Source organism: Salvia splendens, chromosome 7 (assembly GCF_004379255.2).
Source record: "Salvia splendens isolate huo1 chromosome 7, SspV2, whole genome shotgun sequence".
In the NCBI taxonomy this organism is placed as follows: Eukaryota; Viridiplantae; Streptophyta; class Magnoliopsida; order Lamiales; family Lamiaceae; genus Salvia; species Salvia splendens.
Genome location: NC_056038.1, coordinates 10,371,779 through 10,391,778, shown reverse-complemented (window position 1 = coordinate 10,391,778; position 20,000 = coordinate 10,371,779). Strand labels below are relative to the sequence as shown.

General features: G+C 34.9%; 2 protein-coding genes across 4 annotated transcripts; one reads left to right on the top strand and one right to left on the bottom strand.

Moving 5' to 3' along the window:
• The first annotated feature begins 1,116 nt into the window (after positions 1-1,116).
• Positions 1,117-9,476, top strand: LOC121811500 (actin-related protein 2/3 complex subunit 2A-like). 3 transcript variants are annotated; one of them, XR_006052546.1, is made up of 11 exons: positions 1,117-1,294; positions 1,691-1,836; positions 2,448-2,514; positions 2,742-2,949; positions 4,509-4,678; positions 4,989-5,066; positions 5,612-5,755; positions 5,834-5,925; positions 7,750-7,806; positions 8,872-8,943; positions 9,062-9,145. XR_006052546.1 is itself a non-coding variant. In XM_042212374.1 (11 exons), the coding sequence occupies exons 2-11, from the start codon at positions 1,775-1,777 to the stop codon at positions 9,098-9,100; spliced, it is 978 nt and encodes a 325-aa protein (XP_042068308.1). In that variant the 5' UTR covers positions 1,117-1,294; positions 1,691-1,774; the 3' UTR covers positions 9,101-9,476. The 3 variants fall into 3 exon arrangements, 2 of the variants coding, with proteins under 2 accessions (XP_042068308.1, XP_042068309.1); XM_042212374.1 differs by having other exon boundaries at positions 5,623-5,755; positions 9,062-9,476; XM_042212375.1 differs by lacking the exon at positions 1,117-1,294 and adding an exon at positions 1,331-1,510 and having other exon boundaries at positions 5,623-5,755; positions 9,062-9,476.
• Positions 9,477-10,932: 1,456 nt separating this feature from the next.
• LOC121811092 (peptide-N(4)-(N-acetyl-beta-glucosaminyl)asparagine amidase-like) lies at positions 10,933-19,793 on the bottom strand. The gene is made up of 17 exons (XM_042211887.1): positions 19,612-19,793; positions 19,464-19,517; positions 18,891-19,058; positions 18,326-18,424; positions 18,037-18,123; positions 17,318-17,400; positions 16,396-16,509; positions 16,242-16,296; positions 16,091-16,177; positions 14,610-14,665; positions 14,465-14,524; positions 14,252-14,339; positions 13,401-14,153; positions 13,224-13,284; positions 12,224-12,326; positions 11,352-11,486; positions 10,933-11,277 (listed from the first exon to the last, which is right to left on the bottom strand). Exons 1-17 carry the CDS (start codon positions 19,687-19,689, stop codon positions 11,175-11,177), a joined length of 2,184 nt encoding a protein of 727 aa, XP_042067821.1. The 5' UTR covers positions 19,690-19,793; the 3' UTR covers positions 10,933-11,174.
• Positions 19,794-20,000: the final 207 nt, after the last annotated feature.

Here is a 20,000-nt window from a genome sequence, read left to right as displayed (position 1 = left end):
AATATCAAATACTCATTTAATTCAGGAGAAATTTCGGAATATGAGTTCAAATTCGCTAACCTTTCGAGATAAGGGATTCAATTCGCTTACCTTTCGAAATATGGGTTCGAGACATGCGAATTTTTCGGAATAAGGGTTTTACACCTTTTTATATTTATTCTCTTCATTTTTCTTATTATTTCCCTGAAAATAATTATAGATTTACTAAATTATCCTTTAACCAATCTCTAAAAAATTTCATTTTACCCTCTCCGAACGATCCGCCTCCGCCTCCACCCTCCACTTTATGAAGCACAGAGTCGGTGAATTTCCTCTTGATTTTTCCAGCAATTTTCTTGGTGTTTTTAAGCAAGCCCACTTGTTCTTCTTCTTCAAAAGTGAGCTTTCTTGAAACGCCGGCGCCGCAGTGTGGGGGCAGCAGAGGGGACCAGATGGAGCTCTGGGCGTAGTTGAAAATTTCCAAGGCGGAGTTGTCGGAGAACTTGCGGAGGAGGTCGTTCGACTTGGAAGGGCTGAGATACTCCACAACCGTAAAGAGTGGTAGCGGAGCGCCGCCGCAGGTGATCACAGGCATCGGAAGTGGCGGAGATAAAAATTTGTGATTAGGCGATTTTTACTTGTCGAGAAAGAGCAGAGCAATTGAATTTGGAAGAGACACTAGCCCTTGATTATAGGGTTTAGCCATTGGTGGATTGAAGTGTAGAAGATGAGTTAGGGTTTTAATTTAAGGAGGAAGAGAGAGACGACGCATTTGAGATGCAGAGCAGAAGCTGCTGTTGGGAATTATGAAGTGGAGGGTGGAGGCGGATCGTTTGGAGGGGGTAAAATGAAATTTTTGAGGGATGTGTTAAAGGATAATTTAATAATCTATAATTATTGGAAGGAAAATAATAAGAAAAATGAAGAGAAGAAATATAAAAAGGTGTAAAACCCTTATTCCGAAAAATTCGCATGTCTCGGACCCATATTTCGAAAGGTAAGCGAATTGAATCCCTTATCTCGAAAGGTCAGCGAATTTAAACCCATATTCCGAAATTTCTCTTTAATTCAGATAGGGAGATTATAACATAGGCTATCAATATCATTTACACCCATTAAAAGACATAATTGCATTAATCAATATTAAGAAATAGACAAATATTGTTCCGCCCTCACATTCTGAATCCTTAGCGACCGTCTCTTCGGCTGATCTCCACCGTCTCCCTCGCCGGCGCTTCCACCTCTGTCCCCGGAGGAGGAGAGGAGGTTCTAAGCGAGACACGCTAGAATGCTCATTAGTCTGTGTGCGATGGAGGTACACATTGATTCTTACTCCTTTCTCCACCTTTAATTCAATTCAACGTTTTCCTCTCAGAAGGGAATTCAGTACAAACATAGACTTCGAGAGTATCTCATCTCTCTCTCCCGAATTATATACTTATATCATATTTGAGCACAGTACGATGCCGATCCCTTGCCACCTCGCGCTTTTTCTCTCTATTCCTCTGAACTCTCGCCACTTTCGATCTCGGTACTCATTTCGCAATTAAGATATCTCGACTATTCGGTGTCTTCAAAATTCATGCTGTAATTTCTATTGCAAAATTGAATATTCACGCACGCTATGTCAATGAGATTTGTTTAATTTCTTTCGGGATTGCGTATATTAAACATTTTTAACATAATTTTATTGGATTGATTTTCATTTCAGCATAAATCTTTGAATTATTGAGATCCGTGAGTGTTTTCAAACTGCCTAACCTCACAAAGGATTGGGATTAGCTGTTACAAATCGATGATCCTGTTGCAGTCGCCCTGCAGATATCTCCTGCAAGTCTTGTCTACTCGGGTTAAGAAGTATGTTTTTATCTTTTCCCCGTTAGAGTTGAAATTGATTCTTTTGTTTTCTGTCTTTTTTTTAGTTCTCTCATTCACCTATACAGTTGTGGACTGGGTGGCTCTTATGATCAAATTTCCATATATATGTCAAGAGAGTTAGTTTTCATTTTATTTGCAGCAATAGAATGTTATCTACTTCTAAGATGAGATTTTTTAGTGATGCCAAGGTATTGTCATAATAATTTCTGATAAAGCCTTGGATCTCTTAAAAGTTGTCCATTTTGAATTATATGTACATGTCAAACCATGGACAATTACACAATGCAGATCTGGTTAGTCTAGTTAATTCTTACTGGGTATTTATTAGGAATTGCACTAGCTCATTTAGATCTTGCGTGTTATTGATTCAATCTGATATCCTAGTTACACTTCTTCTCTACTTTGATTGTTGGTGATATTAATTGTTAATACCATTCTGTTGTGTTTCGTGTGGGTCAAACCCTTAACTTTGTTAATGTTGTTCTGAAATATTGTACAAGTGTAACACGACGAAATATTGTACAAGTGTAACACGACTTCACTATCAAGATACTTATTTATTTCTTCGCTTCTGTTATACTATTTTTCAGTCTTGATAAAGGAGTTGAATTAGACTGCCAGTGGGTTGAGTTTGATGATGTCCGCTACCATATTCAGGTGATGCATATACTTCTAGACGTTTTCCGAAATCATTGCCTTCATCTACATAATCTACTGATAGAAACTGTTTCTATCAATTTTAAGTTTTTAGATTGTTGATAATTACATGTCTTGTTTGGATTATTATATTTCCAAAATCATTGCCTTCATCAACATAATAGACCTGTAGTGTTTCCATATTGATTTTCTATTCTTATTTTATTTACTTCATTTTTTCTTTGCAGGCAACTGTAAAGAATCCAAATCTCCTCCTATTATCACTATCTTTACCCGCATCACCTCCAGAAACTGTATTTTTTGGAGGACTTCCTCAAGGGGCTATAGAAGCTATAAAGGCAGCATATGGTGTGGTTCTACAAGTTCTTGATCCCCCAAGGGATGGTTATAATCTTACAGTGAAACTGAACCTGTCCAAGCTTCCACCAGATGAAGGTCTAGTGAGTTTCCCTTTTTAAGTTATTCTTAATGAGCTTCCATGTAGCTACCTTTATGTATTTGAAACCTGTTGTTTGGTCTCTTTGGAGTTTTTTCCCTTGACTTCTATCCCTTGTTATTTCCATTTGTTTGTTTTCTCCATCTCTAACTTTTAACTTGTCTTGTACTATTGTTTAAGAACTTCCGTAGACGTGGTACTTTATTTGAATTTATAAAGATCATGTGTTTTGGTGTTTCCTAAGATTTGTTAGAAGCTGAAAAATTTGATCGACTAGCTCACAAGATGGAAAGGATTCCTGTGTGATTGCTTTGTACACAAATTTTATTAAGTAAATGAAGCTAGATGCCAGATGGTAATTTCTATTAACTTCACCAAGTGGTCTGGCTAAGATTCTAGTGAGCACAGCTTTGGCATCATACTTTAGCATAGTTAGTATATTATGAACTTATGATGCTTCTCAGTAGACTTTGTACTTAATACTGAGCACATTGGTGTGGATATATCTGCAATATAGTGGGTCAGAAGGAGCATGCTCAATTATTAAAGCATCACTATCTCGGATCATGGATGATATTGGTAGTATAGAAATGGCATAATATATAACATGCCACTGTGCTCTGGCCTATGCATAGACACTGAAACTATAATATAATTGTTTTTTATTAGATCGGTCATGGGGGAAGTTGCTGTGTGGAAGGTGATATGACCCATGACAATAGTTCTTGATAATTTCACCAGTTTATCGGTCAATGCCTTTTCAGTCTTCTTTAGTGACCGTTCCAATGAAAAACTATTATCGGTTGATAAAGTAGTCTAAGATGTGAACTTATTGGGATGAGATACATAAAGTGACATTTCTTTACAAACTAGAAAGGGGTTCTAAGATGTGAGTTTTACTTCTAGAGAAAGGTTTCAATGCATTGTGTCCCATATAAAGAAAGATATGACAGAAAGATTCCAACATTCAGAAAAATATGACAGAAAGAATCGTCACATATAGAGAAAGAAGTTATTTTATATTGTTTTTGGTTTTTGGAGAAGACAGACTTCTTAGTGCTGTAATTTAAGAAATTAATGTTATAAGCCATTTACGAAGAATTTTGGATTGAATTTGATTCTTCCAGGTCCTTGTTCTGTCTTGAGGACTAAGTTGAAGTTGGAGTTGTTATTTTTTCAAATTTCAATTTAGAATTGTTCCATCTACCGTAACAGGTGGATTATAATGACTACCGTAACATGTTTTTCCTATTTTTGACCAAATCCTTATTTCCTGCTCTGTCAGAAGGGTCACTAGATTTGTGCTATTCATCTGAGGAGCTATTGTTTTGTTTAAGTTACTGTGCATCTTAAAATTTCTATAAATTTCTTGCATATTGATATCTAAGATTCTTGTCCATGAATTTTGATTAATTTTGGTGAACACATATTCATAATTGCTAGTGTCCTCCACTTTTAAAAATGTTCTAATGGATCTACTATAGGCATACATATAACATATGTGTTTTTATTTTGTACACTGCGTTTTTCATCTGATGTGTCTGCTAATTTTCTGTAGACCATAAGCAAGTATTCCTGGTAAAGATCGCTTCTGTAAGAGAACTAGTACAGGGTGCGCCATTGAGAGCGGTATTTAAGCAACTACTCTCGAGGGGTGTAAAGTCTGACTTAAACAAGATTATTTCACTTGTGCATTGGCCAAATGAATCATTTTTTGTTTTTCCTCAGGTCAATTTTCTGAACCTCTTTTGATTTGATTGTTTTACTCAGTTGAATAGTATATTTGATGGTTATCAGTTTGAGCTCATTGTCATGGAAACTTTTGCATGTTTTGGTTTGACCTCAGCTATGAGTCTATGACATACTTGTTTATCTGCACATATTTCAGTAACACATATTGATTACCAAAACATGCAATTTCAAACCATACTGGAGCTATCTTAGGAGCTGTTCTAGCTCGTGTGATATTTAGGTGCTTAAATGTAATGAGACATATGTTAGCAAGAAGAGACCTGAGTAACATATGATTTTTTTGCAGGCGGATAAGGTAACTGTGATTTCCCCCATGCGATTCAAGGATTCCATAGATACAGTTCTCGCCACTTCTTTCCTTCAGGTACATGGTTTGACACTGGGAATATATTCTTCCATGCATCTTTTCCAGTTTCACCTTCTTTGCTTTCTTCTTACTGTCAATATGCAACTTTTCCTCTGGCCTCTGGAATGATTGATGATTGGAATAGAACTGACATCTTACATACTCATGTTGTTAATGTAAAACCTTTGTTTTTCTCCTCTCTTTGTAGTTTTTCATTGGTTGGAAGTTGCATTTTTAGATAGAGGCTTATGCCCAACTAATATTCGAGTAAACTGTTATATATCAGGGACACAAAAGTATGAAATCTTCTGTTTTCATTTGCATGAAAATTGATGGAAATTCTATCGAGTTCTCATTTATATGTTTATATTACCACAATAAAGTTAATTTGGTTTTTTTTCTTTCTGGATAGGAAAGGAATTTCTTGATGTACCCTTTTTCTATATTATGTTTGGGTGTATGTATTTAAAATGCTTAGTTGCTTGATTGGAAAATATCCCCTAAGAAGGTTCTCATGCTAGCTAGCTTAGGAATTATGTTCTTTCAGCTCACCCATAATTTAGCAAACATTCAGGAGTTTGTCGAAGCAAGGAGAACCGCTGGACTTAATAACGCCCCTCCTTGTCTGTGGTCATCTTCTCCCCCTAAGGAGTTGGAAGGTTGTCCAGATGAAGCATTATCAGCAAATGCTGGATTTGTCAGCTTTGGTAATTTCTTTGTCTCGAGTTGATATATATTCTAATTTTCTGTTTTATGGGGATCTCATATATATACCTGTTGAACAGTTATTTTTCCTCGCCATGTGGAAAACAGAAAGCTGGACAGAACCGTTTGGAGTTTATCGACATTTCATGCTTATGTCAGCTATCACGTCAAGGTGAGAAGCTAGGCATTCCACAAGTTCTAATTACTAATTTGAGGTTACTTAGTTTCTTATGACTATCATGCTAGAGGAGATTGTATTTTCTGCTGAAGGACTAGCCTGAAAAAGAAAATATTACTCCACATGAAATCCAATAAAATTGAATAAAAAAATGAGTGGATGGGTTTTGAAACATATTAGCTAGGTGGGAAGATTAAAGTATTGTGGTAACTCACATATATAGCCACTTCAAAAAGAAGTTTCCTTTATCTCCCAACTTTTTAAAAATTATTTATTCATAGAAATTTTAGCTAGTTGGTCCCTGATATCAGAATTTGATATTAAAGAGAAAATTATTATCTTATTAGTGCAAAACATCAAAAATAAATTGTCCGAAAATAGTTTTCTGAAGTGTGTTCCTTGAACTTTGGGTATTTGTCTGTTTACGTCTTAGGGGTCATGTCATTTGCCTGATTGCAATATTCAAGTCAAGTGTTAAAAAGTAAAAAAAATACTCTCCTAAACCCTTCAACAAGATTTTATTTCTGTTGTTCCAAATTGGTGTTTTCATGTGCTGCCATCTCCATTCCTTGGTTTACAGATTATTTTGAGGCATGTCATCACAAACTTTGGTGTTCTTTCTGCATGGCTAACCAGACTTCCATCACTACCTCATTCTCTTCGTAAAGCAGTTCATTCTCCACTTAACTATTTTAGCTCTCTTGTTGAGTCGTGAGTCCTAATATTCTCCTTTAGAATCTCCGTCCAGGAGAATGATATTCTCCTTGATAAGTTGAAAAATCATCATAATTCAATCTGATACATTCCCTTTATAGTTTCAATTATTTCTTCTAATTTGGCATTGCCTTATGATCTAGAAATTCTTTTGAAGCCAAGATAGTGGGAAATGATCATGTCTCTGCCCAAAAGTTTACAGTTTTCTATTCCTAAATTCTGCATTTTTATCAAAACACATGCTCCTCTCCTCCAGGGCACAATTTTTTCTTCGTATTTTAGAGACAATCATCATATGAACACCTCCTTAGGGAGTTATGATTTAGTTTTTTTTGGTGGATAAAAGCAGAAGTTTTAAAAAGCAGCTTCACGGTGTACTCGAATCTGAAACCTTTGGCCTCGGACATTTTCCACTCTACCACTAGGCCAACACACATGTACACTTATGATTTAGCTTTGTTCTTGCATATCATGCTCTTCAGTCCAAGCGGTTAATTATGTGCGTAACGGCGTAAGTATGGTGATATTAGGATATGTGGCCCTTAGTAATCTAGTTTGAAGGCCATGCCTATAAAAGAATCTCCATGTAACTAAACAAAGTATTGTGGGGGTAAAAGTGCTTAATGTTGCAGTTAGTACTTAGGCTCCATATCAACCTCTGCATTGAATTGATCACCAACTGAAATTATCATGTATTGATACTGAAGTAAGTATCATTTTTGTCCATCTCCTAATTTTTTGATATGGGGGTTGAACTTGATTTCAGTAAATATGACAGTTCAAAACGTCTACATTTTACATTAATATAGTATACTGGAGTAGGATTTTTTTTATGAAAGGGATGTATTACAACGATTAACCTAAATTGCAATAGATTCAAGTTCTATGGAGCATGAAGGTAAGTCTTTTGCCAATCTTCTGAATGTAAGTTGCCAAAAGAATTTTATTTGAGATTAAGCAAAACAAATAACCATTGATATAGTTGATAGTCCCTAGAAGTTTGGTCTGGAGAATATGCATGAGAGAATGACACTGTAGAATGTACTTTATCTTTAGCAACTTGGTCTTACCATGCAATCTTTGGGACTCTGCCTGTTCATGCAGTGTTCGGAAGGTTTCATGCACACAAGGATGAGACGTCGGGTGGAAACATTGATAGAGGTTAGTAATGTTATTTTGCTTCTTGATCTGTTTTTAATTCGATGTATGATTTCATTGCTGGGTTTCTCATACCGAGCTTTGCTTATCAGTTATCAGCTGCTAAACTAAATAGCAAACAGGCACAAAGCAATTAGGCATCAAAGAATTCAGCTTTGTTTTGACTTAAATTTTGGTTCACATTTCATAATAATACCTTAATTTCCATGCAGACACCCAAAAAATTCTCTTATAACATAGTGATTTGAAGAAAGTCCAAATGAGATATATAGATCTTCACAACAGTATGTGTATAACTGGAATATGATTATTATGTGTTTTTTTGGATCTTCCATGGGGCATTTTGTATCTCAGTTAATGGATCATGATGGAATTAAACTTCTGTTGGTTATAACTTGAGGGGCTTACATGCATGAGTAGTTTACTTTAATCAGCATTGTGTAAATGTACAGGAGATGTTAACCTTGTAATGTATAATCCTTCAATCTGAAAAAGAGTTATCATGTAATGGTCCTTCTAGAAAGGGCAGATAGCCTGTTTAGGCTCCGTTCTCTGTACATGGTCTCTGTCTGTCAAATTATGCACTCAGTTTAGATATGACAACCTCTATCTGCCCTGACCTTAGATACTTTTAGTTGGAATGAGTTCTGATGTTGAGCAATAGTACTATGATTAAATTATTACTCCCTCTGTAAAGTTCTGGGGTTAACTAAGTTGAATCCACTAGGGCTATGGTTATTCTTACACAGATAATGAAATTAAAAATGATAGAAAATCTGCATGAAAAATGAAAATCCAATCTCACCTAGCTGGCAGCTGTCCTAACTTCAACATCAACTTACAAAGATCACATGCTTACGTGAAGAAAGGAATTATGTTTTAGAACTCGAGTGCAGTTGCATCTTGCATCATTTTTACACTGTTAAAGTAGTTAACCATGTCAGTCTAACATTGTTTTCTGTCGTTGCTTCTTGCTTTAGTATGCATAGGGAAATGATCGTTGGCATATCTGCCAAAACTTGTGTGGTTTGTATCTCATTCTAAGTTTTGCATCTCTATGTGATTCAGGCTCTAGATCGTGCCAAACCAGATTCAGAGAAAGCTAAGAATACCGAACAGGCTAGATCCTTCAAAAGACTGGTATGTAGATCCTTCAAACAACTAATATGACATGGGGCACGTATATAATCCACCCTGGTTTTCTCTCCAGTAGTGTGCTAATTGAGTTCCAACTCGTATAACGTTATTACCTATACAGAGTATCAAGGACAGACGGAGCAACTCCAATGCAAAGTGAGATGTGCTCAGCCTGAGAGATGCATGTTAGCGAACCGGGTTATTGGAAAAAAGAGCAGGGCGATCTCTACCCGTGCTAATTGAGCCGAGTCACGAAGCACCTGTTGTTTGTATATCATAGAAGTTTTGCAATATTCTTGGACACGGGATGTTGAATTTCTTGCATTGATTTGTAAATCCAGTTCCCTATCCATGGTGGTGTCACAGCTACGACCATGTGGTGCTGAAACCTAAAGTGAATATGTGTCTGAGCAGCAGGGCGCCAAAAGGGTATTTCTCTTTAGTTGCTTTCAAGCTTTAACTGCGTTTGTCTCTTTTTATTGGCTGTTGTATGTACGTTGCAGATGAAGTTAAGATCGATGGATGTTTTCTCACAATTTGATGTTTAGAGAGAGAGAGAGTCAAATTAAGAAAAAAGCAAAAAGAAAAAAGTTTAGATCTAGGAACTTCATCTTTTACTTTTCCTTCAATTGATTAGTTGAATTCATTCATTCATAATTTATTTTGATGAAGATGTACACTTGCATATATGATTGATTATTTTTTGGAAAAATTACAACACCGGCACGACTTTTGTCACATAATAAATACGACCAAACTTGGGATAATAAGGTTTAATTCTTGTGTCGAGATTTCTGGACTTGTTATTCGGGCTGGGCACTAGTTAAATGAAGTGGGCTTGGACTGGATTCTATGCTTAAAGTGAACTCCAACTAGACTGTAAACCCTACACAGCCCAACCCTGGATCGATTTATATGAGCTTACAGCTATTAATTCTATATTTCACTATTTCAACTCTAATTCTAATCGTGCTTACCATAATTATTTATTTTTTTCATATTTTCTCTTTCTAATTGTATTTTTTTTTCAAAAATATGAATATTTATGTAAAGGAACAAGAATATTAATGATTGTTATTAGTATTTTCTCAATTAATATAGGTGTATTAAGTAGTAGATCTTATTATAGTCTTAAAATTATGTATATTGTTGTTATTATTATTATTATTACTACTATTACTATTATTGTTTTATCAATTAAAAAGTTAACAAAAAGTCTTACTTCAATTATTATATCAATTAATTAATTGAATTTGACTGATTAAAAATTCCTAATAACTTTTCTTCATATTTCTTAATATATGATAATATCTATTGGAAATCATATTATCAGAAATTATAATCACAACAATAATACTTTCCTCACAAACATAAAGGCCAATATAGTTCACCTCTTAAAATAATTTTTGAGTTTTTCACACTGCGAAATACTACTAGTTTGTTATCCATGGTAGTGATAAAATGTAAACTTATATATTATACAAATTCTAAACTTTTCAACACAACGTCAACACAATATCAACACAGTGTAAAATTTCAATATTTTGCAACACAATATCAATCCAATGTCAACAAGGTGTTTACCGTTGACACTGTGTTGATATTTTCTATTGCTATTATTTTGTAAGCTGATGATATTTTTTAACGATCCGGATCATAGTTTGAAATTTGTACAATATTTAGAGTTTGCATTTGATTATATTCTTTTGTTATCCATGGCCTGAAAGGCAAAGTAAACGTTTTGCGAACGAGTAAAATTTAGCAAGTACCCCTAATTTTCTCAATGTTTATCCTTGTTTAAACGAAGTTACATATTCCATATACTTAAAATAAAGACACAAGTTCAACTTCTTATTCCTAGTCCAACCTACTTCTACTCAAACTCATATCCCACCCTGCCCAAAATTTAAAGAAACACAATTAATATGGAGTAATAATAAATTTCGAGAATAGGAAGAAGGCTTCCCCTCTCAGCCTACCAAGAGTTTAAGATTAGTGAACTCAAGAAACATGATACTTGCAAATATATTTAAGATACACCAGAGTGCAAATTAGTACTATAAGACAATAAAGAATCAGTTACATGTTGACATCATCATAAATTCATAATACCCATATCCATACAGATTATAATACAGCGATCTACACACACCCAGGGGGAATCTTGGTTTATTTTCTGATCATAAATATAGAACCTCTGATCAGAGAGCTCATGCGTATCTTTATTTATATTTCTATTCCGTGCTGGGAACAGTGTTTGTCCTCGCGTAGAGATCAATACTACCAATTTGAAACCGAGAAGTTGATTTTGCATCTCGTACGGCTAGAAACCTAAACCTGCAATACCATGAATTACAGGACTCAATTACAGATATTGATTTTGTGGTGCAAGATTACGAGCGAGATTTTACCTGAAGGCTTTCGCCAAGAATGACCGTGATCCAACTTCAAATGTTTTTCGCTGGAATCTTTTATCAAACTTCTCGGAGGTTTGCTTGTCCAACATGAGCCAAGTGGAGCCTCCATCTTCACTTCCTTCAAGGATCCTATCATTATAATTGGATTAACCACTTAACTTCTACCCAAGGAATTTTGACATGAATTCAACAAAAAAGGCCGATTTCACATAACCTAGGGTGATATAATGCTATCTAAAGCTTGAAGAGAATAAATATCCCAAACATTATGTAAGTGAACACTACATTATCACTGGCATATATTTAAGCACACGTGTGAAGTCATGCATTTTTAAGCTGCATATGACATTTTTGCACTCTTTTATCCATACAAATATTGCTCAATGCATTTCAAAACTTGCAAACACCACAAGAGTCATCAGCAATCAACAAAAAAATTATTGATGGATTGGAGAAATAAATTAAAAGAAAAAAGAACCAACAAAACTGATTTACTTTTTAAATCCAAGAAAGTAATCTTCAAGTTGTATAATGTATAGTCAATCATACATCATAACAAAGAACTATATTCCCTTATGTTTACTACATTTTCAGCCAATGCAAATGTCCTCAAGGAAACCAAAATTCCCTTAGAATTATACATCCATGAAATCAATAAAGTTTCATTAAATAAACAAAGAGAAGGCCTAACACAAGAATCAGATTGTAATAAAAGATATCTATCTAACAGACACTTATAGCAAATCATATCTCTACAAGACCTGATGAGGTGCATCTTCTAGTGTTAACAGCAGCATTGAGAGAAAGTACATTCAAACTATAGGCATGCGATCTTGTTTAAAATACAAAGTTCATAGATGTCATACCAGTCCATTGGATCTCTCTCTGGAGCATCATTTGCTGACATCAATTCATATGAAACCAGTTCATGCATCCGATTGTCCAATACCTTATAAATGATCCAACAGCCTAGAAGACCAAAGCCAGTGTAACATGATGCATAAAGGTTGATGAAATTAAGAGCATTTTTATATCAATATAATGGTAAAGATAATGAGGCTTTATGATTTATTGAACTTTTAACATATTAGGCCAATGGTTTATATCAATCTAATTGTCATATTAGGAAAATAGAACCCATTATTATAGTCATTAGTCTTCTAAATTTTGAGTTGACAGGACTTTTTGCTGAGTTCTAGATACTCTGCACCTTGAAAATGAAAACAAAAAAAACAAGTCCCAAATAAAGGAGGACGTTCCTATTTTTCATTAACTATGGAAAGTTCCCTTTAAATACAGAGATACAATCAATAAAATAAACTTCGCTACAGACATGGAAGTGGACGCTCTTTTCAATCTTCAATTATTTGCAACAAGGATACCCTTTGTCATTCACGTATTGAACTGAACCTAAGAGTGCATTACATAACTCATCTATTCTGGACAATAGATGGTGAAGTTTGGCATGTCTCCTTCAAGTAACTTGTAGTTTTTTTACAGAATGACTGTTAAGTAATTAACAAATAATCATACACTGTGATTAGACTTACATGCCAATCGATGACAATTACAATGACAAGCATAGAGGTTAGATTTTCCATATTTATTTTGTATTTGAAAAACAGGAAATTTATACCTGCAAAGCATGAAGAATTTTTTATATATATTAATACTGTCTACCTTGTAAGTAATTTATTTTGAGATAGAAACACCTTTTGCTTATTAATTACACTTTTTCCCCCTTTAAGGGTTGGGAGGAAATGTAAGAACAATTATCTTTACAGAACAGAGTTTTGTTGAAATAACAACCCTTGGATAACCAAGATTCCATCTATCAGAATTACATTAAAGAAAATACTTGAATACCTGTAGCACCATTTGGTTCTTCAAACTTTGACAAGCGTGTTCCATCAAATGCAGATGTAGCCTGAAATATTGCCGATGATGATAATCGAGTTTGAGAGCATGGAAATGAATTTGTTTTGTAATTTAGAACACAATAACTTTATTTAAAAAAAGCACAAGTTGAAAATTGTCACTTACTATTCCAAAAGGAAGTTCCTCACCACTTGCAAGTATGAAACCAGAACATATTCTGTTTAACTTCAGAAGTGGCCATGAAAGAGATTCTTTTTTCAACTCTTTACAAGCACGTACATTCTGGATCAAATCATCTAGTGCATGGAAAACAACAGGTAGTGCCAAGGATGTTTTCACAGGATCTGAAGCTATGCATATTTCCGAAACCCCTCCAACCCCCGGTTCACACTTCAATGAGAGGGCATCGAACAGTTGACCTAATGAAGGAGGCATCCTGCTGAGTAGTGAGTTAGATGCAGCATCTATCTTAGTTCTCCTGGTTTTAAAAGGTGAACTTTTCAGACCGATTAAAATCTTTCTTATAATATCAAGAACATCTGTTGCTTTAGAACTATTAGATGCTTCCTCTACTAATTGACGGAGGAGAGGAAGAAATGCATCATAAATTCTTGTCACGTGCTCATCCACACATTTGCGAACTGGACAAGATGAGGAACTCAAGGAACAATGTTCATCAGAACCAAATTCCGATCTTGCTACGCGCCATTCTTTATCCCCACTTTGTCTCCCAGGAAGTGAGATTGGCATGTCATCTTGCAATGACAAGCTCCTCTCCATTTCTTCTACTTCCTTCTTGTCACGCTCATGATGTTCTACGAGCTTCTCAGAACTAAAGCTCCTACGCCTTTCTCTGGTGATGTCAGATATGATACTGGCTAGAGCAGGCTCGGTTGTCATGACTCGTCTAGACAAAACCTGCAATATAAAAGTCTCTAAATTAACTTGTATAGATATGTATTTCATATTGTCTAAATCGAAGGAAAATGCACATATCGAGAATGATATAGCAGTACCTCATGCCATTTTTTTGTGTAACGTTTAGTGACGTCATAAACTCCATCTCTAGCTAGAGCAATGACATAGTTCAACTTCTTTCCCCACCTTACAGGAGCAAAAAAAATTGTGACAATTATGAATAGAAGGTAAAATGATCTACACTGCATGGATATAATCCAAGATTATTCAGATCTAACTCCAAAGAAACTGTAGCAGATTCAGATATTTACCCCTTCTCATATAGCAATGGATTGTCATATATTCCTTCACAAGGATCCAGATGCATCCACCTGATAATTGAACAAAATCTTTCATTGCTTGAATTATACTGTCAGAAATTATACTTTTAAAGCAGCAGCGAGAGACAAGTTCTACCTTCCCAAATAAGGTGAGAAACACTCTGTCCAAACATGATCTGTGAAGTCCAATATCTAGAAATGAAAGAGATTACAAAATGGCATTAAAGCGAATTCTTCTGGCAGTTGTTGTCTAATACCTAATACCAATGTTCTTGCAAATGCAAAATGCCAGTAACTGAAAACACTAAGATTTGATAAAGTTACAATATATTGATTTATCTAGAGAGTCCTTTGTCCATTATCCAGTATCAGCCTACTAATCTGTGATAAATAAAGCTTTCTCATGCCAACTAATGGTGATAACCGAGATATCTGGCTTTTCATATTTGAGGAATCAAATTTAATTATATCATATTGTTCACTCACTAGGGATAATTACATAGATTTTCAATTTGAAAAATCCTAAGCTCATTAGACTTCTGATGTTGTTACTGATTTCTGTAAACCTAGTTGCGTTGCCGGCATACATGCATTGCTCAGTAAGAACAATAAAAAAATATTTGAACCTGAAACATTACTCCAAAACGATTCTTCGTCAAATTTCTTATATTAGTACTCCTAATATTAACAGTACCATAGGGCAAACAATCAATAAAAAATGTTCAATGATTTTGGCTATTTAAGGAACATGTCTTCTTCTAGTGTATAAAAGAATACAGGGTGCCCTGCTTTTAATCTTCTTGACAAGATGTCCTCTAGAGGTTTGAATATAAAAAACATTTAGGTCCCTGTTATACCTTCCCAAAATTCACATTTCAATTAATTACATCTTAGAATACTAAGTAGTTATAAAATATTCATTATTCCAAAAATATAAGTACTACTCCCTCTGTCCCAGCTATAATGACACATTTCTTTTTCGTACTTGTTTTGGAAAAATGATAGTAATAAATAGTTAAAGTGGAGAGAAAGTAAAGTAAGAGAGAGAATAATGTAGAAGAGACTCTCCTCTATATTATTCTCTCTCTTACTTAACTTCCTCTCCGCTTTAACTATTTATTATCATTTTCCCAAAACACGTGTGAAAAAGAAACGTGTCAGGGACGGACGGAGTAATTATTATGCTTGAAACCCATTTCCAGAGACTATACATAAATCCTCAAACAACTTACATGAGGAGAGTTCAAAAGGAGATTCTTGGGGAATCCTGGTCACAGATTAGACTCTCGGCATAAATAACAATATTTATAGTTATTACTTTAGATGAACAAATTTATGTCCGACACAAATCATAACTTTAAATGAATCCAGTCAAAAACACTCAAATGAGGCCTGATGTCTTTTGGCAAATTTTCTTTTGGCTAATAATAGATATTGCAACTCCTAGTCTTAATCATTTAATGTCCTGATTCTGAAGTTGAACAGTAAGCCAATTCAAGATATTTCATTGAGCCAGAAATCATTTATACAGAAAAGAAATGACCTTGGTCAGAAGTCCATGAATTACATCTTACATGAAAAGGACAAGAATTCCTTAGAAATGGAAGTTTAACTTACCAACCGAGTTTCATACCCAAAAGCTCGACAATATAGTGTGAAGCAATTAGCCCATTCCCCACAGCGCCCCTTTCTAGTTTCCAGAAGCTGAAACAAAAATCAATCAATAAATCCCAAAACCTTCTTAGGTTCGTGAGGTATAATATAATACCTTAATTGGGTCATTGTATCTAGGGAAGCGGGTTACACTTGAGCAAGATTTGCAACTGCATTTACCCAATATAATGCCAAAATAAGTTCATTGTTGTTCGATTTCAAATATTATCTACTTCTATGTAAAGTTAACATGGGGATTAGGGAGATACCGGTAAAGTTCTACTCGAGATGCTCCATAATGTGATTCTGAATTAGTTGGAGTTCCCATGCCCTGATTCATTGTCTCACTATTGCAACTGTCACAAGGTGGTGAATTCACCCACCTAGAGCCATCAACGAAGAAAAACCACAAAGTTTTGCATATTAGTTAATAGAGTTTAGAGCTTCTGGGAAGTACAAAATCATATGAAGAAAGACACGAATCAGATATGGCAAAAATTAATATCTAGCATAACATGGAGAGGTTTCTATTATAATAATCACCCTTTGCCAAAAGTTACTTTCCTTTTAAATAAAATGGCTGTGAATCACTATCGTCTGTAAGTAAAATGGAGAGGGATGAGCTAACAAACTAAGATGAGAGAATGCACAAAGGTCAGCCAAGGATTTTCTCATATAATGTTTACCAAACCAAATACAATTACCATTCAATTTTTACACTTTTCCAGCTCTTCTTTTAGCCTATCTAAATTTAATAGTTTGTGTTGGTAATTCAATTATTCAATAACAAATTGAACTTTATGTTGCAAATATTAACTTCCAAAATGAAATATAGTATTCTTATTTTTATCACATGCTTCGGCATTGAGTTATATACTATTAATCATTTGAGCCAAAGAACCTAGCCTACAAAAACTCGATTTGCCATATTTCCTTTCTCAATAGTCTATAGCGATCCTTTATCAATCAAACTGTTGATCTGAACCAACAGATGTATGACAGAGTATATGCGATTCTTAGAAACATTAATTCCAAATGACATGAGGAAATTATGATCAATAGATGAAACCTCGTTTCAAGATATTTATGCCCAGAGATATACAAATTTATGCACCATAGAATTGCCACATTGTTTTCTTGCAGGACTTAGTAACCAGTTGTTCATGAATAATAAAGAATTGGGATATAGACCTGAATGACTGCTTAAACCAGAAGAGCAACTGCAACAGGAATCCATGATCAAGTTCATCTTTTGTTGGTTTGAAATTTCCCTCCTATGTAAAGTAGCTAACTATGAGAATTTTGCATATCAAGCCAGTAACACAATAATAGGAGGAAGAATACTAATGTTTAAGGCCAATCTGAAGATAAAACAAAAATTATTTCCTCAATCCTCAATAACTGTGTCGACAGTAGTAAGGAACCAATAGTAATTCTTAGAACTTTTCAGACATCACTCCTCAATCCACTATTCAGGAATAGAGACCTAGAGCGTAACTATGTACAGTTAAGCTACATGCCTACAAACCCAATGACGATTGAGCTTCAATTGATGACCCCCTTTAAAAACTAAATAAGCCCTCCATCCCGGCAAAGATGACCTCTTTCTTGGATGCCACGAGATTTTTATTTTGTGTGTTAAGTGGAGAGAGCATAAAGTAGAAATAGCAGTGTTACCAATTTCGATCATCTTCGTTGGGGCAGACCAAAAAGGACAATGGGTCATCTTCGTTGGGACAAAAGGTATTATCGTAAGTATCTAAAACCATTTCGATAAACAACCCTTCCATAATAGCATCCCACACTCAACCCCAACCCTAGAGGAATTAAAAAAGAAAACAAAATCCTTCCCCATTTCTTGGTAAATGCTATACAATATAGACGTGGTGGTTGAAGATAGGAGTTGTTACCCTAGCCAATGCAACGGCTGCTTTTTCCTCAAGCCTGTCCACAGGTACTGTCTTTCGTGCATCCTCTTGTCGCTGTGGGTCTTCATACTGCATTAGAATCATGTCCAATCTACCAATAAGAATATTGCCCACTTTGGAAAAGAACAATAAATATAAAAGATATGACTTTTATTAACCATAATGCCATCCACAGAAGCAACCATTTTATCATTTTATGTAGGTATTTTAACCTTATAAAGAAAGAAATTCTAAAAAGAATGAGAAATCAATTTACAATGAAGATAATTACCATCAAGACTTGATGAATATATGGGCGTATTCTCTGCTCAACTTGCTCTCGGTTTTCACTTGTTACAAACTGTTGCATCATTAATGCTTCTTCTTCAGCCTAAATCAAAGGCACAACATCCTTAATAAGTTCCCAGCAGAAAAGAAAAAGATAACAACTTTGTAAGTTGATCATATCAGAATGAAATTCATTATCACTTTCCAATTACAATTTTAAGTGTACTCAAACTATAAAGAGAGAGCAAATAATCCCGCAATAAACATAAAGAAGAACAAAACAAAAATAAATTCTTGTAAGATCAGAAACTGTTTATTGTTTACCTCTAACCAAAACAAAGAGATTCTCAGGCAAATGCTCTAACTTACAACAGAAAAATGCTGAAGAAGCTGAATTTCCTGCTTATCTGAAATATGGGTGCTAAGCAACAGCTTCTAAGTCATGTTAAGGCTGTATTTTTAGAACCTAGAACTTTACGTTTAGGCTAAAGATAACATAAATAGATCTCAACTTGATAAATCAGATAACAAACAGCACAAAGATGCAGAAGAGGATCAACAAACAAAACCTGCAAACGTCGAGCAAATTCTTCATCAGATGACATGATATCGGGTATAGATGTTTCCACTGGCTTTGAGTTATCATCCTCGTCAATCGAGATAAGCCGCAACTTATCAGAAATCAATCCGAGATCAGAATCATCCGACACCATAGTATTTCCATCAGCTCCCAATATCTATAGACAGAACGAAGAATCAGACCAAAAAACTCATCACGGCCTTTATCTATTCTCATATGGATCAACCCATAAATATGCACATTGTCTGTCCAAGTATGGAATGCTGAAATTACGTGGTGCCCAAAATTTTGAAATTACAGTAAACAGGAACGAAATCATGGAGCCTAAAGCTTAGGATAATCTAAAATTAATTACAAGCAAGACCAATACCATGATCTGTACAATGCAGTTTTCTTCAATGTAAGTGATCAAATGCCGGGTAATGTATACACTAATTTGTAACCTTACCAAGTAGAATAAACAAATAAACATGCTATAGAAAATTGAAGATAATTTAAAGCTGGAATGAGAAGGCACAAACACGATTGAGGAAAAAAAGATAAAATAAGAAAAAGAAAGAACCTTTTGGTGATCGGGAGGGATGGAGGTGAGAGAGAAAAGCTGGAATTTGAGCACCTGAAACGCAATAAGAAAAAGAGAGGAGCATCGTCTGAGAAAGGCGAATTGGGAGAAGTTCAGCAAAAAAAGAGGAGAGAGAATTGAAGAAAACTTCGAGGCCATCGTCAGTGTCGTAATCGACGTCGAAGGAGGAGGCGCCGTGTTCAACCAAGAATTTGCGTGCCACCATTTTCACTGATTCTTTTCTTGTGTCGGACAACTGTTAAATGCTTGCAGAGCTACAGAGGCAGGTACAATGCAGGTTGACGATAAAGGCGATAAACCAAAATTCCGAGTTACTTTTTCTTTATCACAACACAATATTCATTTTGTTACCTTCAATATTAAAAAATCTCCCTCCGTCTCGTAAAAATATTAGCAATTAATATGACATAAAAATTAAGATAGAATTGGTAAACTAAGAGAAAATGTGAGAAGAATAGTTAAAGTAGTATTAGTGTAGTGTTTAATGGTGGTATAAGTTGTACTCCTTCGTTCCAC

Excerpts from the sequence above, each read along its gene's own strand:
- LOC121811092 (XM_042211887.1), bottom strand. The coding sequence starts at position 19,689 with ATGGTGGCACGCAAATTCTTGGTTGAACACGGCGCCTCCTCCTTCGAC. Across the intron at positions 17,401-18,036 it reads CAGCCGTTGCATTGGCTAGG|GAGGGAAATTTCAAACCAAC; the intron begins GTAACAACTCCT and ends TACTTTACATAG. Across the intron at positions 14,525-14,609 it reads TTCTCACCTTATTTGGGAAG|GTGGATGCATCTGGATCCTT; the intron begins GTAGAACTTGTC and ends TTCAATTATCAG.
- LOC121811500 (XM_042212374.1), top strand. The coding sequence starts at position 1,775 with ATGATCCTGTTGCAGTCGCCCTGCAGATATCTCCTGCAAGTCTTGTCT. Across the intron at positions 2,515-2,741 it reads ATGTCCGCTACCATATTCAG|GCAACTGTAAAGAATCCAAA; the intron begins GTGATGCATATA and ends TTTTCTTTGCAG. Across the intron at positions 5,926-7,749 it reads ATGTCAGCTATCACGTCAAG|TGTTCGGAAGGTTTCATGCA; the intron begins GTGAGAAGCTAG and ends CTGTTCATGCAG.